The sequence below is a fragment of the Diplotaxodon limnothrissa genome, linkage group LG15 (genome assembly GCF_057381915.1).
Source record: "Diplotaxodon limnothrissa isolate DT_005_m linkage group LG15, D_limnothrissa_male_GT1.1, whole genome shotgun sequence".
Classification (NCBI taxonomy): Eukaryota; Metazoa; Chordata; class Actinopteri; order Cichliformes; family Cichlidae; genus Diplotaxodon; species Diplotaxodon limnothrissa.
In genome coordinates, this window is record NC_140610.1 from 12,429,420 (window position 1) to 12,443,522 (window position 14,103).

General features: G+C 41.9%; 1 protein-coding gene across 7 annotated transcripts in view; it reads right to left on the reverse strand.

Annotated features, from left to right (window-relative positions):
- Positions 1-14,103, reverse strand: part of utrn (utrophin) — a 198,788-nt gene that overhangs the window by 117,754 nt on the left and 66,931 nt on the right. For all 7 annotated transcript variants that reach the window (XM_085372086.1, XM_085372084.1, XM_085372082.1 and 4 more), the window contains 6 exons: positions 13,856-13,976; positions 13,156-13,373; positions 12,921-13,038; positions 12,609-12,817; positions 11,541-11,695; positions 11,216-11,405 (listed from right to left, as the gene is read on the reverse strand). In XM_085372086.1, the coding sequence (XP_085228212.1) occupies positions 11,216-11,405; positions 11,541-11,695; positions 12,609-12,817; positions 12,921-13,038; positions 13,156-13,373; positions 13,856-13,976 (1,011 nt within the window). The remainder of the gene's footprint in view (positions 1-11,215; positions 11,406-11,540; positions 11,696-12,608; positions 12,818-12,920; positions 13,039-13,155; positions 13,374-13,855; positions 13,977-14,103) is intronic.

Here is a 14,103-nt window from a genome sequence, read left to right on the forward strand (position 1 = left end):
CCAGCTCCGTGTCTCCACGTACCTTGCAGAGTTTCTGGTAGCGCGGCGAGGAGATGGCCATCCTCTGGAGCCTGTGTAAGAAGACCACCACTTTCTGGAGGGAGGTCCGGACCATGGCCATCATCTTAAGACTGCTACAAGTCTGCAGCAGCCTGCTCCTGGTCCGCATGCTAGCACTGCCCTACCCCGCTCATATTGTTCTCCCTCTCCCTCTCCAGCCGACCAGACCCCAGCCAAGCTGACGTGATGCGCACACACACATGTACACAGAGAGAGAGAGAAGGGGAAAAAAACCCCACACACACTCACTCACTCGCAGGCGTACTCAGCTCAGCATGCACCCACGTTTTGTCACATACACGCACGCACACACAATAAACATAGTGAGCGCAGCCTCAGTTTGCTTTCTCCCCCCCCCCCCCTCTCTCTCTCTCTTTATAAATAGTCACTCACGCAGCTCTTAGCATGCACTCACACATGCGCGCGATGATGCAAAAGAGCCGGACAAGACGAGACACTCACTTTCTCCTCCACGCGGACATTCACACGCGCACCTCGACCGCAGAGCCAGAAGAGAATCAAACAAATCACTCGTGACGGCACCCTGCAGAGTCAAGAGAGTGACAGAGAAGAGGGAAATGATGAAGAAGAAGAAGAAGAAGAAACAAAGAAGAAGAAAAAGATAAACGGGGAGAGAAAGAGCGCAAAGTGCTGGCAGAGATGAGAGGGAAGGGAGAGAGGACGGCACGAGTTGCACTGGACGAGAAGAGAAGCTGTCCGTACGCGGCTTACTTTTTACTGCTGCCGATCCGGAGAGGAGAAAGAGAGGGAAGGAGTGACAGAGAGAGAGAGAGCAGGAGGGAGAGAGAGAGAGAGAGAGAGAGAGAGAGAGCGAAAGAGAGAGAGAGCAAAATAGAGTGAGAGACTAAGAAAGAGGGAGACTGATGAAAAGCACCACTGAGGGAAGACAAACAATGCATCTGTTGTGAAGGTTGAATGACATTATGCCAGGAAAGAAACAAATCAATGAGCGAGAGACAATCAGACGAGAGAGAGAGAGAGCGACAGAGAGAGATAGAGATTGTGCAAGAACTTGGAGGACAAATGAGAACCACACACAATAGAGATATAGAGAAGGAGGGGTTATTTCAGGCATCCAGGATTCTGGGAAGTAGCGGTCCCATTCATTTTCTGCACTGGCAATCTTAGCTGGAGCACTTCCACGGCTTACGTGCCCGTGAAGCTGGTGGCTGACTCATGAATGTTAAACATGAGTAGTCAAAAACATATTTTTCATTTTGATGACAAAAAGAAAAATACATCTTTGCACATGTGCAGAGGTCAAAAATAAGTAAGAACTGTAGTATCGCAGCTCGAATGTGTGACGTGAGCGCCAAGAAGTCTGTGTCGGTTCACAGTCATCCGTGTCATGGTAGTCGAGTGCTTGATAGACTCTGCTGTACACATACAGGAGAGAGGGCATTCCGTCAAGGATGCCAGTGTTCACATTCTGGACCGAGAAGACAGATAGTTTGGAAGGAGTAAAGGAGGCCATCTACATCCGCTGTGATCGACCATAGTTGAACAGAGGTGATGGCTTACAGCACCAGCTACCAGCCACCTTGAGTCAGCAGTCTTCAATCCCCCATTCTCACCTTGCCTTATGATGGTGGGTGAGGCTACATCTTACAGAGGTTTCACACCTCACACCACTACACAACCCCCACATTACCTCGGGCTCTGTCAGTTGCTTAAAACTGAAGAAGCAAGACATCCTCACTTGTCAAGCACTCGAGACACTATGCCAAGAAGGCTGGTACCATTCATACTTGCAGACAACACTGTTGAGTGCTTGTTCTTAAGCGTTACTGATGCTCTGTAGTAGGGCTGTTCGATATAACGATATATATCGGGTGACGATATAAAAACGTCTATTGTTTTTTATTGTACGCTATCGCTTGTTTCGTGGTGTCGCAAAATAAACTGTAGTGGCTATATTAATTTCTTCTTTCTCTTATATTTAATATAACCACACTACGGACGGACAAGCGCCTGTTTTTATGCGTTGTGGTTAGCAACAACGACGGTAACACCATCGCGTGTCCGCTTGTTTATGTTCCACATAAACCTTTCACAATAAAGCTCAAGATCCACTTGAGACTTTTCAAAATAAACTGAATCACGTGAAAGAGCAGATTATTTACGGATGAGAAGTAAAAAAGAGCCGCCAGGTGCTAAAAAAATAAACCTTAGACTCAAACATTAGAACAGGCTTTTCCCCGCAGGACGCCGTGTAATAAATACTCACAAAGAAAACGGCGGCCATTACAACTTATGTCTAAAAATGTATCGTTTCATGCATCGGTTAAAACACTCGACTCCAGCTACATGACGCGCAGCTGGAAACACTTCACACAAGTCGAGCTGCCCGAGATTCACAGAATTTACAGAAAATGTTACATTTTTGTGATTTATATCGTTATCAGGATGATAGAATTCTTATATTGGGATATGAGATTTTGGTCATATCGCACAGCCCTACTCTGTAGTGCACTCAGGTGGATCCAGCAAATCTGAGAACACATAGGATTGCATGAACCCAAAAACAATGCTTCTAGAGATACAATAATGCACCATACAGGTTAAAGGTCAATTCTGAATGCCTTCAAACTACACTGAGCCAATTTGTTACTACACCTACGCAACTTCTTAATGCAATTTGCGACAGACTTTTTTCTCCATTAGGGTAGCTGACAACCATTGGTAAGGTTTTTATTAAAGAAAAAAAGGTTTGTTGAGAAACTTTAGTTTCAGACAGTAATTTTTCAATGCAAAAAAAATAACAGTCTACTTTTTTAGCTCTAGTTCTCCTCTTCCATTAAGGAAGCCATTTTTGTTGTCTCAGTTTCAGACACCTGAGATATGATCGTGGAACAAATTACATCAGGAAATGCCAAATGCACTTAAAATCTCCCGAAAAAGCCATTAAGTGACTGTTTTTGATTTAGTTTTTATCTGTGGTGCCAAACACAGGCTGCATCAGACCAGACTTCTGTCGTTACCCATGTGGTGTCTCCTCCTGCCTTCCTTGCTGTCTCTTTGCTGCCGCTTATCTAATAAAACCACTAGCAGTCCAAAAAAATTAAGTATTTAAAACTAAAGGCCAAAAACTACAGTACACCTACCAAAAACAGAAAATTATGTTTTTCGGTGTTTATAGGCAAGGCAAGGCAAGGCAAGTTTATTTGTATAGCACAATTCAACAACAAGGTGATTCAAAGTGCTTTACAGAGACATTAGAAACAAGAACAAATAAAAAGCATGATTTAAAATTGATTAAAACAAGCAAATAACCTAACTAACTAATTAACAAACAAACAAACAAACAAACAAAACAGTATATAAAATCAAAACAGATAAAATCAGAACAGTAGATAAAATCAGTAGTTAAATGTAAGTTTTGAAATTTAAGCTTAAAGTGTGGATTTGGTGCTTTATTCAAATGCAGCTGAGAACAGGTGAGTCTTCAACCTGGATTTAAATAAACTGAGTGTTTCAGCTGATCTGAGGCTTTCTGGGAGTTTGTTCCAGATATAAGGAGCATAAAAGCTGAATGCAGCTTCTCCGTGTCTGGTTCTGACTCTGGGAACTGATAAAAGACCGGATCCAGATGACCTGAGGGATCTGGATGGTTCATACTGGGTCAGGAGGTCATTGATGTATTTTGGTCCTAAACCATTCAGAGCTTTATAGGCCAGCATCAGAACTTTAAAGTCTATCCTCTGACGGACAGGCAGCCAGTGTAAGAACCTCAGAGCTGGACTGATGTGGTCCACTTTTTTGGTCTTAGTGAGGACTCGAGCAGCAGAGTTCTGAATGAGCTGTAGTTGTCTGACTGATTTTTTAGGTAGACCTGTAAAGATGCTGTTACAGTAATCAAGCCTACTAAAGATGAATGCATGGACTAGTTTTTCCAGGTCCTGTTGAGACATCAGATCTTTTATCCTTGATATATTCTTGAGGTGATAGTAAGCTGACTTTGTTATTGTCTTAATGTGTTTTTCTAAGTTTAGGTCTGCATCCATCACTACACCCAAATTTCTCGCCTGGTTTGTGGTTTTTAGATGTATAGATTGAAGTTCTCTGGTGACCTGTAATCGTTTTTCTTTGGCGCCAAAGACTATTACCTCAGTTTTGTTTTTGTTTAGCTGGAGAAAATTGTGGCACAACCAGTCATTGATTTCCTCAATGCATTTACCAAGAGCCTGTACAGGGCCTCGGTCTCCTGGTGACATTGTGATATATATTTGTGTGTCATCTGCATAGCTGTGATAGTTTATTTTGTTGTTGTTTATAATCTGTGCCAGTGGGAGCATGTAGATGTTAAACAGAAGGGGTCCCAAGATGGAACCTTGGGGAACTCCACATGTGATACTTGTCTGCTCAGATGTGAAGTTACCTATTGATACAAAGTATTTCCTGTTTTCTACGTATGTTTTGAACCAGTTTAGTACAGTTCCTGAAAGACCTGTCCAGTTCTCCAGTCGTTTGAGTAATATGTTGTGGTCAACTGTATCAAATGCTGCACTGAGATCCAGTAAAACTAGGACTGACATTTTTCCACTGTCTGTATTCAGACATATGTCATTAAACACTTTGGTCAGAGCGGTTTCAGTGCTGTGGTTCTGTCTAAAACCTGACTGGAAGGCATCGTAGCAATTATTCTGTTTTAAGAAGTAACTGAGCTGTTGAGAAACTGCTTTTTCAATGATCTTACTTAAAAACGGGAGATTTGAGATCGGCCTGTAGTTGTTCATTTGTGTCTTGTCAAGATTGTCCTTTTTCAGTATAGGTTTGATTACAGCAGTTTTTAGTGATTCTGGAAACACACCTGATAATAAAGAAAAGTTGACGATCTGTAACAGGTCTGACTCTAAAGTCTTTGAGACCTTTTTGAAAAAACTTGTTGGCAGGACATCTAAACAGCAGGAGGAGGAGTTCAGTTGACCTAAGATGTCCTCCAGGTCTTTGCTGTTAATAGGTTGAAACTGTTTCATGGTGTTTAAACAGTTTTTTGGTGGACACAGTACATATCCTGGATCTGCTGTTGATGTACCAATTGCTTGTCTAATTTTTTGGATTTTTTCAGTGAAGAATTTGGCAAAGTCATTGCAGGCCATGGTCGAATGAAGTTCAGCTGCCACTGACACAGGAGGGTTTGTTAGCCTGTCAACTGTAGAAAATAAGACCCGAGCATTATGGCTGTTTTTAGTGATGATGTCAGAGAAGTAGGACCTCCTTGCATTCCTCAGTTGTAAATTATAATTGTGAAGTTTCTCTTTATAAATGTCATAATGAACCTGGAGGTTTGTTTTTCTCCATCTGCGCTCAGCTTTCCTACACTCTCTTTTTTCATTTTTCACCAGTGTGGAGTTTCTCCATGGAGACTTTTTCCTTCCAGAGATAACCTTCACCTTAATGGGAGCAATAGTGTCCATTACATTTAACATGTTAGCATTGAAGCTATTGACGAGCTCATTGACTGAACCTTTGGACAGGTCAGGTGTTAATGGGAAGACCTGGTTAAAAATTGCACTACTGTGTTCAGTTATACACCGTTTTGTGATCACTGTTGTTGATATATTTGTGTGGGCTGAGATTTTACTTTCAAAGAAAACACAGTAATGATCAGACAGGCCCACATCAGACACAGTAACCTTTGAAATGCTCAGGCCTTTGGAGATCAGTAGGTCAAGAGTGTGTCCTCTATTATGTGTGGCCTCTGTTACATGCTGAGTCAGCCCAAAGTTGCCCAGAGTGTTACTCAGGTCTTTAGTCCCTTTGTCCTGAGGGTTGTCCACATGAATGTTAAAATCCCCAGCAATAATTACACAGTCAAAATCAACACAGATCACAGACAGCAGTTCACTGAGGTCATTAAAAAAGTCTGTGCAGTATTTGGGAGGCCTGTAAACATTAAGAAACACAACTTTGGATGGGGCCTTCAGCTGTAAAGCCACATATTCAAAAGACTGAAAACTTCCAGGAGATAGCTGCTTACATTGAAATGATTCATTAAATAAGACAGCAACCCCTCCTCCTCTCCTGCTCGCCCTGACCTCACTGATAAAACTGTAGTTAGGAGGGGTCGTCTCGATGAGAACAGCTCCACTGTTACTTTGGTCCAACCAAGTTTCAGTTAAAAACATAAAATCAAGGCTGTGCTCAGTGATTAAATCATTAATTAAAAATGTTTTCCCAGCTAAAGATCTAATGTTTAATAAAGCCAACTTAAGTGTTTTAGAGGTATTACTTGTCCCCTCGTGTTTGGGAGCAGTCTGTGGCACACAAGGTATGTTTACTATGTTTAAAGATCTTTTAGAGTGCAGCTCTCTGTGTTTTGACCAGGCCACATGTCTCCTGTCACCTAAAAGTACAGAAATTTTAAAACCTTCTAGTAAACAGGGTCCCAGCTTCTCCTGGGAAAAGTCATCACTGCCATAATCCTCACAGCCCGGACCCTTCACACATCACGCATCAGACTGCGGAGACAGGGCATGAAGAGGAACTAAGGGGGGCGAGGCTGGGCAATGTGACTTCGATTGCTCTGTTGAGGGTGGGGCTCGATGGCGAACCTTTGGCCGCTCTGGTGGGGGGTTTATGGGGGACAAAAAGGGATTGGGACGGGGGGTAGATCTGAGCCCAGCATTGACCCGCTCCATCATCTCCTCAGTGAATTTCAGGTGTGGGGAGGAGGGAGAAAGGGAGGGGGAGGAGGGTGATGGCCTGTCAGGGGTTTGGGGGACTGGGGAAGGTCGTGGTCCCTTGTCCTGGTCGTTGGTGTTGTTGAGAGAGTTGGAGGCAAATAGGGACCCCTCTTCTTGCCTTAGATGTCTCTCCTTTCTGAGGCTCTTCCTCAGATGCCATGGATGTCTCTCCTTTCTGAGGCTCTTCCCGGGTGGGGGCAAATGGAGCTCCTCCTCAAGGTTTCTGCTGGGCTTTGTCTGTTCTTGGAGTACTGTTTGTTCCTCTTTATGAGATAACTCCTCGTTTATCTCAGCCTTGGCACCAAGCACGGATGGATGACGTATGGAATAAAACAAGTTGGAGGTGAACAGTTTCACCCCTGACTTGTTAAAATTAAATCCATTTGCTTTGAACAGATGCCTGCGTTCCCAAAAAATATTAAAGTTGTCGATAAAGTGCACTGAGTGGTCAGCACATGCTGATATAAGCCATTTATTCAGTGTAAACAACCTGCTGAATCTCTCGTCTCCTCCTCTGACCGGCGGTACAGGTCCACTGATGAATACAGCTGCATTCAGAGAGTTTACAGTATTTAATAATATATCTCTTTAAAAAGCCAAATATGTTACATAAAGACATAAATCAGAAAAATATTTCCAGACACAAACAAGTGTGTGGGAGAGATACGGTGCATGTGTCTTTAATTAAGAGCCATGTTTTTGTCGCCAAAAAAAATAAAAAAATACTATTTTTTTAAGCGATTAACTGAGAAGAAAAGAGGGAGGACATGCTGGTAAACTGCAGATAAAACCAAAAAATGAGGAAAATAAAAAGTGGGTGGAAAGCAGAGCATCAGAAGATAGGGTAGGAGGGCAAGGTCAAAAATAAAAGATAAAAGGCTTTTAAGTATCTTTTATCAGTGCAGAAAACAGCTGAATGTTTAGAGAATGTATCTGCTGGAGGCACCAGGCAGCAGAGAGATGACATTTAGAGAAGAAAAAGAGCAGAGAAAAGCAGCCGCTCACTTCCTCCTGAACTCCTAACCACGCTGTATAACAAAGTATAAACCATAGAGTGGATATTTTAACCCTTTTCATGCCCTCTGCTAATGTTTGACTTTCATTTAAAGTGATGAAAAACACCCTTCTTTCTCCCAACCACAAGACAAGAGGCACTAATTTGAATTGAGGATGAAAACCCAAGACCAGCCGCCTCTCCATCATTTTTTTTTTTTTTTTTTTTTAAAAAGATGTGACACAAATTGACGCACAAAACAAAAACTGTTTTGTTTTTTGGTCCCTGATTACCGGTAAGTTTATTTAAATGACAGTAACTTGACAGTGGAAAGGAAGAAAAAGATGCAGCCAACTAGAGTAATCATCATTCACCAACAGACACACACACACACACACACACACACACACACACACACACACACACACACAATGAGAGATGGCATGATGAGCTCACTGAAGAGCTGTGTTTAGACAAGGTTTAACTGGCTACAGCATCCATTTCAGTCATTCCACAGAGTATTGACTCTGCTTCACGGGGAATTACAAGAGACACTGAGTGTTTTGTTGGCTCTGGGTTAATAAAACTATGAACCATTTTTCAAAGAAAGAGGTTGTAGAAAGCATGTGCGACTCATCTGCTTACACCACAGTACAATCATGCACAAACCCACATAAATCTAAAGCCCACAGCTAAACATGCACAAGGCAAGCGAGATATAAGCAGATCATCAGGCTGTGTACATCTTTGCACCTTCATGATGGAATAAATCTGCACATTATTCCACCAAATGTGCAGATTTGTGATGTAAACAAGTGACTTCCTGTATGCTCCAGTAAGACAATATGCAATTACATAACATGGTGGTAATTATCCCTTTGAAGTTTTTGTCTCTACTGGTCCAGTGCAAATTAATGAGAGGGAGTTTGTTATAAAAAGGCACAATTTATAGAGTTAAATGTCCAGAAAATTAACTATTGAAAATATAGTGCATGTAGATAAAATAATATAAAGTTACATATATCTCTATAATGGCTCATGCACAGCCTGCCTTCCAGTGCCAAGATAATGAAAGCGTACTGAACTGGATCAAAATTTATTTTTGTAATTAATTACCGACGCTTCAAAATGTAGTCAGGCGACCTTATTTTCTGCAAAGTTTTAGTGTCTGTTAATTCAAAAAGAAATAAAACTGGTACTTCTTCCACTCAGTGAAGCAAAAACTATTTAAGGAATTTTATAAATTCATAAAAAAAAAACCCCAGAAAAATAAATAAATAAATAAATAAATCAAACAAGGACTTTTTTTTTTTTTATACTGGCTGAGCCGAGTAAAGACATCAGATATCTGCTTGTGATTATGGGGAATCTGTAGCAAAGGGACAAGATTTCTGGCACAAAGTTTGCTCTACTGAGCAAAACCTGAAACGATAGCTGTCATCTAATTAGCTTTTTTCTTTTCGTAACCAATGACCAATGAAGAGAACAGGAATTTTTGAACTGGAAATCCATTATTCTTTATCCCCGATTTCCTGGCTACATTGGAAGCCCACAAAAATCCGCAGGAGACTAACCAGACTGATCACATAATTCCCCAATTTATCAGACAGTCACGATCAATTCTAATCCAACTCGGCAAGAGAACAAACAAGTTTGTTTCCCGGTATGTTGATTCCTGTGGCCATGACTGTCATTACTGCATCACACGCAACAGCATCAGTTGTTTTTCGGTCTTATGCCATTAAGCCTCACATTTTCATGAAATATCAGTTAATGCACCAATTTGTATTTGTCACCGAGTCTGACCAGTCACCAACTGCGGGCTTAATATGAAAACAGCAGTGAGAATGACAACCGTCTGCGGCTACAAATTGTCATTAAAGTAACTAAGCACCGAACAGTGGCAGAGCAGTCATTGTGACCTAATGAAAGGGTTTGTGGGGAACAACACTCAGTAAAGCCACAACATCAAAGGCTTGAAGCCTGTCTGTGTTATGTAAACCCACTTTCTGGGCGAGGACCATCCATCAATCTCGACTCCAACTGGTAATGAAATGACAACAGAAGATAAAGACAGGCGGCGGGTGATAACAAATTAGGAAAGCTACACCAATATGTTTGCTCTTAAGCACAAACATAATGGAGTCAGGTGGAAACTACCCTTAGTTACTATTTTAACACATTTACTGAACTCACTACAGTAGGTTGATAGGTGGTTGCTAGGCAACACGATGACATTACAATACATGTATAAGTTAAGGTTTGTGAAAATAAACTTGTCCAATGCTTGTCTAAAGTGTTCTTGGTGCAAAATGCTACAAATGGCTAATTTTAGCCCATTGGTTGGTGGTTGCTAGGTTGCAACATGATAATGCGCTAAAACGTAATATAGCTGATAACCTTCAGAGCCCTAAGATCTACCTTTGTGCCAATTTTGGCATCCCAACTCATCGTATAAGAGGAGTTTATACAGACAGTTTCTGGTGTTCTAGTAAGACACACGACCTTTGCAGGACTAAATTGTAATAATATGCAGGACGTAAGTTTGAAAAGGTTTATATAATGATGGATTATGTTCAGTACAACAAATATAGATGACTGTAATGGGCAGGTAAATGTGATAATAGCATTCATTACTTCCAAATCCGGCAAGGGTTCAACAAACGGGTTACAAAAGTCTGTGACCATCAGATTCGCATCAAGTTGATGAATCAGAAATCTTTGCAGCCATTCATGCGGTGATTCAGCGTCATTTTTCTCTATAACCTTGGCCTCTTTTTAAATGATCGGAAAATGGAAGCGGGAGTGATGGCAATGTAGCGTTCAAGACAAGAAAACACAGAATTTTTATTGGACTGGTGATTTCGATTCTGAAAGATGGATGACACTGCAGCGCTTTTTCAGGGACAAGGAGTTCCTCTGAAAAAGCAATGAGATTGTTAAAACGTCGCTCAATGTAGAAGCCAAAAGAGATGACCACAAGACATTTTTAAAAACACCTTTTCAACTTCAGCAAGAAGTAAAAAATAAATAAATAAATGAAAGAAGATTAGCGCCTGTTGTATCTGCTGGAAGGCTGAGGTGAGGTGATTTTGGGATTAAATCATTACATAGAGTATAGGATGATGTGCGTCAACTGATCCTGGAGGGAACATCTGAGTAAATGACAAGCAAGCTGAGGGCACACACACACACACACACACACACACACACACACACACACACACCGTAAGCGGGACAGAACAAGGAGATCACTGAGCTACGTTCAAGGTGTAAAAGCATTCACACGCCCTCTGATTCACACACACCTTTAACCAGCAGCATACACACACCCCAGCCCCTGTTCGGTAGCTGAAGGATGCGTTAATGAAGGATGACAGTGAGATAATAGGCTGGCACCTGTGCATATATTCCTCACATACTCGCGGTTTCTCTATCAATTTACGGCCCCTACCTCCAGTTGTCGCCTCAGCTCCTTCGCGTGGGCGGAGTCCTGCGACACATCTTCCCTCTGGGAGGCATCGGCGAGAACGTTGACCGTAGTCTCAGCCTCCTGGAGCCATTTGAGGAAGGACTCGAGCTCCCTGAGAGACACTTGCACGCCCTTCAGGTCACTGTCCAGCTGCGTGTGACGGTCATTGGCCCTGTCCATTAATATGATTGAGACAAACGCATAGCTATATATGAGATATAGCAATAACTTCAAAAACATTTAATACTGTTAAAGGGTATCTGCCTTGAAGCACAGTGAGAGGGTGAGCGGGCCAACTTGTATGCACCTATTGTTGAGGCTGTTCCAGGCAGCATTGTGTTTATCTGCGACCTCTTTGATCCTCCTGGTGTCATCGGTAGAATACTCTCGTAAAAGGTGATTAGACAACTCGTTGAAGGCTGCGACTGTAGCTTGGCCTCGGCCCAGAGCTTGGAGAAACTCCTGTAAAACAATGCAGCGCTTTGATATTCGTGACACTGGACTGCGACTCTGAGGATGTGACAGATGTGAGTCAGCGTGAATACTGTAAGTCACTGTGAAGGGCATTGTTTATCATTATTGGAGTTATCCATCTTCCTGTGCCGTTTGCTGTATACTGTTGCGGTCTGGTATATGAAAAACTGCCGTGTGAGGATATTAATGACTCATTCTCTAAGATGAAAAAAGAAATATTAAACTAACAACAAAAAAACAACAACATGCACACACACACACACACACACACACACACACACACAAATTTGTTATTCTGCTGCTCGGCTCTTTGACATTGTTTGTTTAACCTCTGCTTAATCAAGCATGTTACATTAGACCCTGGTGATTAAGACTCCAAATTCAGCATTTGGAAGTAAGTCATCCATATAAGACTTTCTTTTAACAAAAAAAAAAGTGTACTTCACTATTTTAAATACATAATTACTCATTATTACAAGACCACACACCAGGAGCAAACAGCTGTGTATACAGCATCCTGGATTCTGTTAAACTCAGTTGCCCTCTAGTGTTCGGTCCCTGTAATCTGTCAGAAGAGGCAGGATTTGGTGCCAGAAATCATTGGCCAAGACATCATCTCAAATTAAAATGATGGATGATGTGGGTGTACGAACGTTATTAAAGTTCAAAGTGATACTTCAGAGAGGTGATTTATTCATTCTCGCCTTGTATAAACTTACACGACTGTATAAAGGACCTCTAATATGTTATAAAGTTCGCTTTGATCCATTTTTTTTTCTCTCCGTGAGGAATATGAGTAGACAAGCTTGCTACAGAATCACAGTAAATGACCTCAAGAGGACAGATGAGGCGTACTGAGGTCACAGAGAGAAAGTTTAGCAGTGTTTTGTTCCTCGCTAACCTTATTGTCTTTAAGCTGTTCAGTCAGGGGATCTCTGGACTGACGCTGAAGAAGGTTATGGAAACATCCTTCGTGGTGCCCAATAAGGCCCATCACCTCCTTCCTCTGCTCCTCCCACTGGTTGCTGTGACCAATCATATTATCCAGCTGCTGGAGCCGTGCCTCGACACCATGCTGAGTGCTGTCCCACTGGCTGCGCACCTTCTCCACTAAAGCCAGAGACAGATGTGGTTATATGGACAAACAAAGGCTAAAGCACAACATACATATTTGCTACTATTTTTTTTTTTCCCCTGACAACTTTTTTCTTACATTTCTCAGTAATGGATGTGCGAACATCAAGGTTGGAGGTTTTGTTTTTGATGTTCTGCGCCAGTGTGAAAATGTCCTCTAGCTGAGGGTGACGCTGCTCCAGGTCATTCTTTGTCACCTGTCAAGTGAAGAAACATACAAGGAAAGTTTAGTGAAAGTTCAGTTTAAAAAAAACAAAAACAAATGAATCACACACATAAAAAAAAAAAAAAAAAAAAATCAACCAATTTCTCACCTGAAGACGTCCCATAGTGGTCCTGATCTCCTGCGTGTCCCCCACGGTGACAATATTAGACTTGAGCATCTGGATGATGAGGACTAGCCAGTCTGCAAGCTCAGTGGCAGTCTCGTTAAGATCAGTGGGCGCCACGGTGTCCGGTGTGTGCGGGGTTTGGTGGTGTGGGTCCTCGCTCACCAAGCTGGCCATCTGCACGGCTGAAGGGACGGCAGACACTGAAGCAGGGGCGGGGGGAGGAAAAGAAAAAAAAAAAGGAAGAAATCTTGATCCAAGCAAGGTTTGACATATAGAGCTCCTTTAAAAGGAAATGATGCAACAAACATTAAAGATGTTAGAAGGAGGGAGGTGGTGTTGTCAAAAGGCTCTCAGAGGATAGTAGCACCATACCAAATCATGATGAACGAGCCATCGGGGACTGTTTTAGTTTGCTACAACCTTTGCCGCTCACCTCTTGTTATTTTTAATCAAGCATTTCATGTTCCAGATTAAGGCAGGACAAAGGGGAATTGCAAATTTAAGAACTTATTACTTATTTTTGTCATGCCCTGCTAATGATCCACAAGCATCTCATTTTTAAATACTTCACTGGGGCAAGTTTTGGATGCCTTCTTCCTTATGCCCTTGATACACCATAAAAACAGAGGCAGCGATACATAAAGAGAGAAATAATTGCATTTCTTGGATTTTTTTTTTTTACCCAGCTGCTGGTGTTGGACTACATGTTGGTGATGTGTCCATGGAGACAGAGGTGGCTCAAGAGATTCCCTCAGCCGGCCATCCAAGGCTTTCCAGTCAGCTGCCAGCTGCTCAACCTTAGCCTATACACATGATAGCGCATAAGGAGACACACACACAAACATATATATAGACTTAGTACAAAATAATAGCATTAGAAATGGTGTGTAACCAGATAAAGAGCTAATTAAACTAAGAAATTACAGGAAA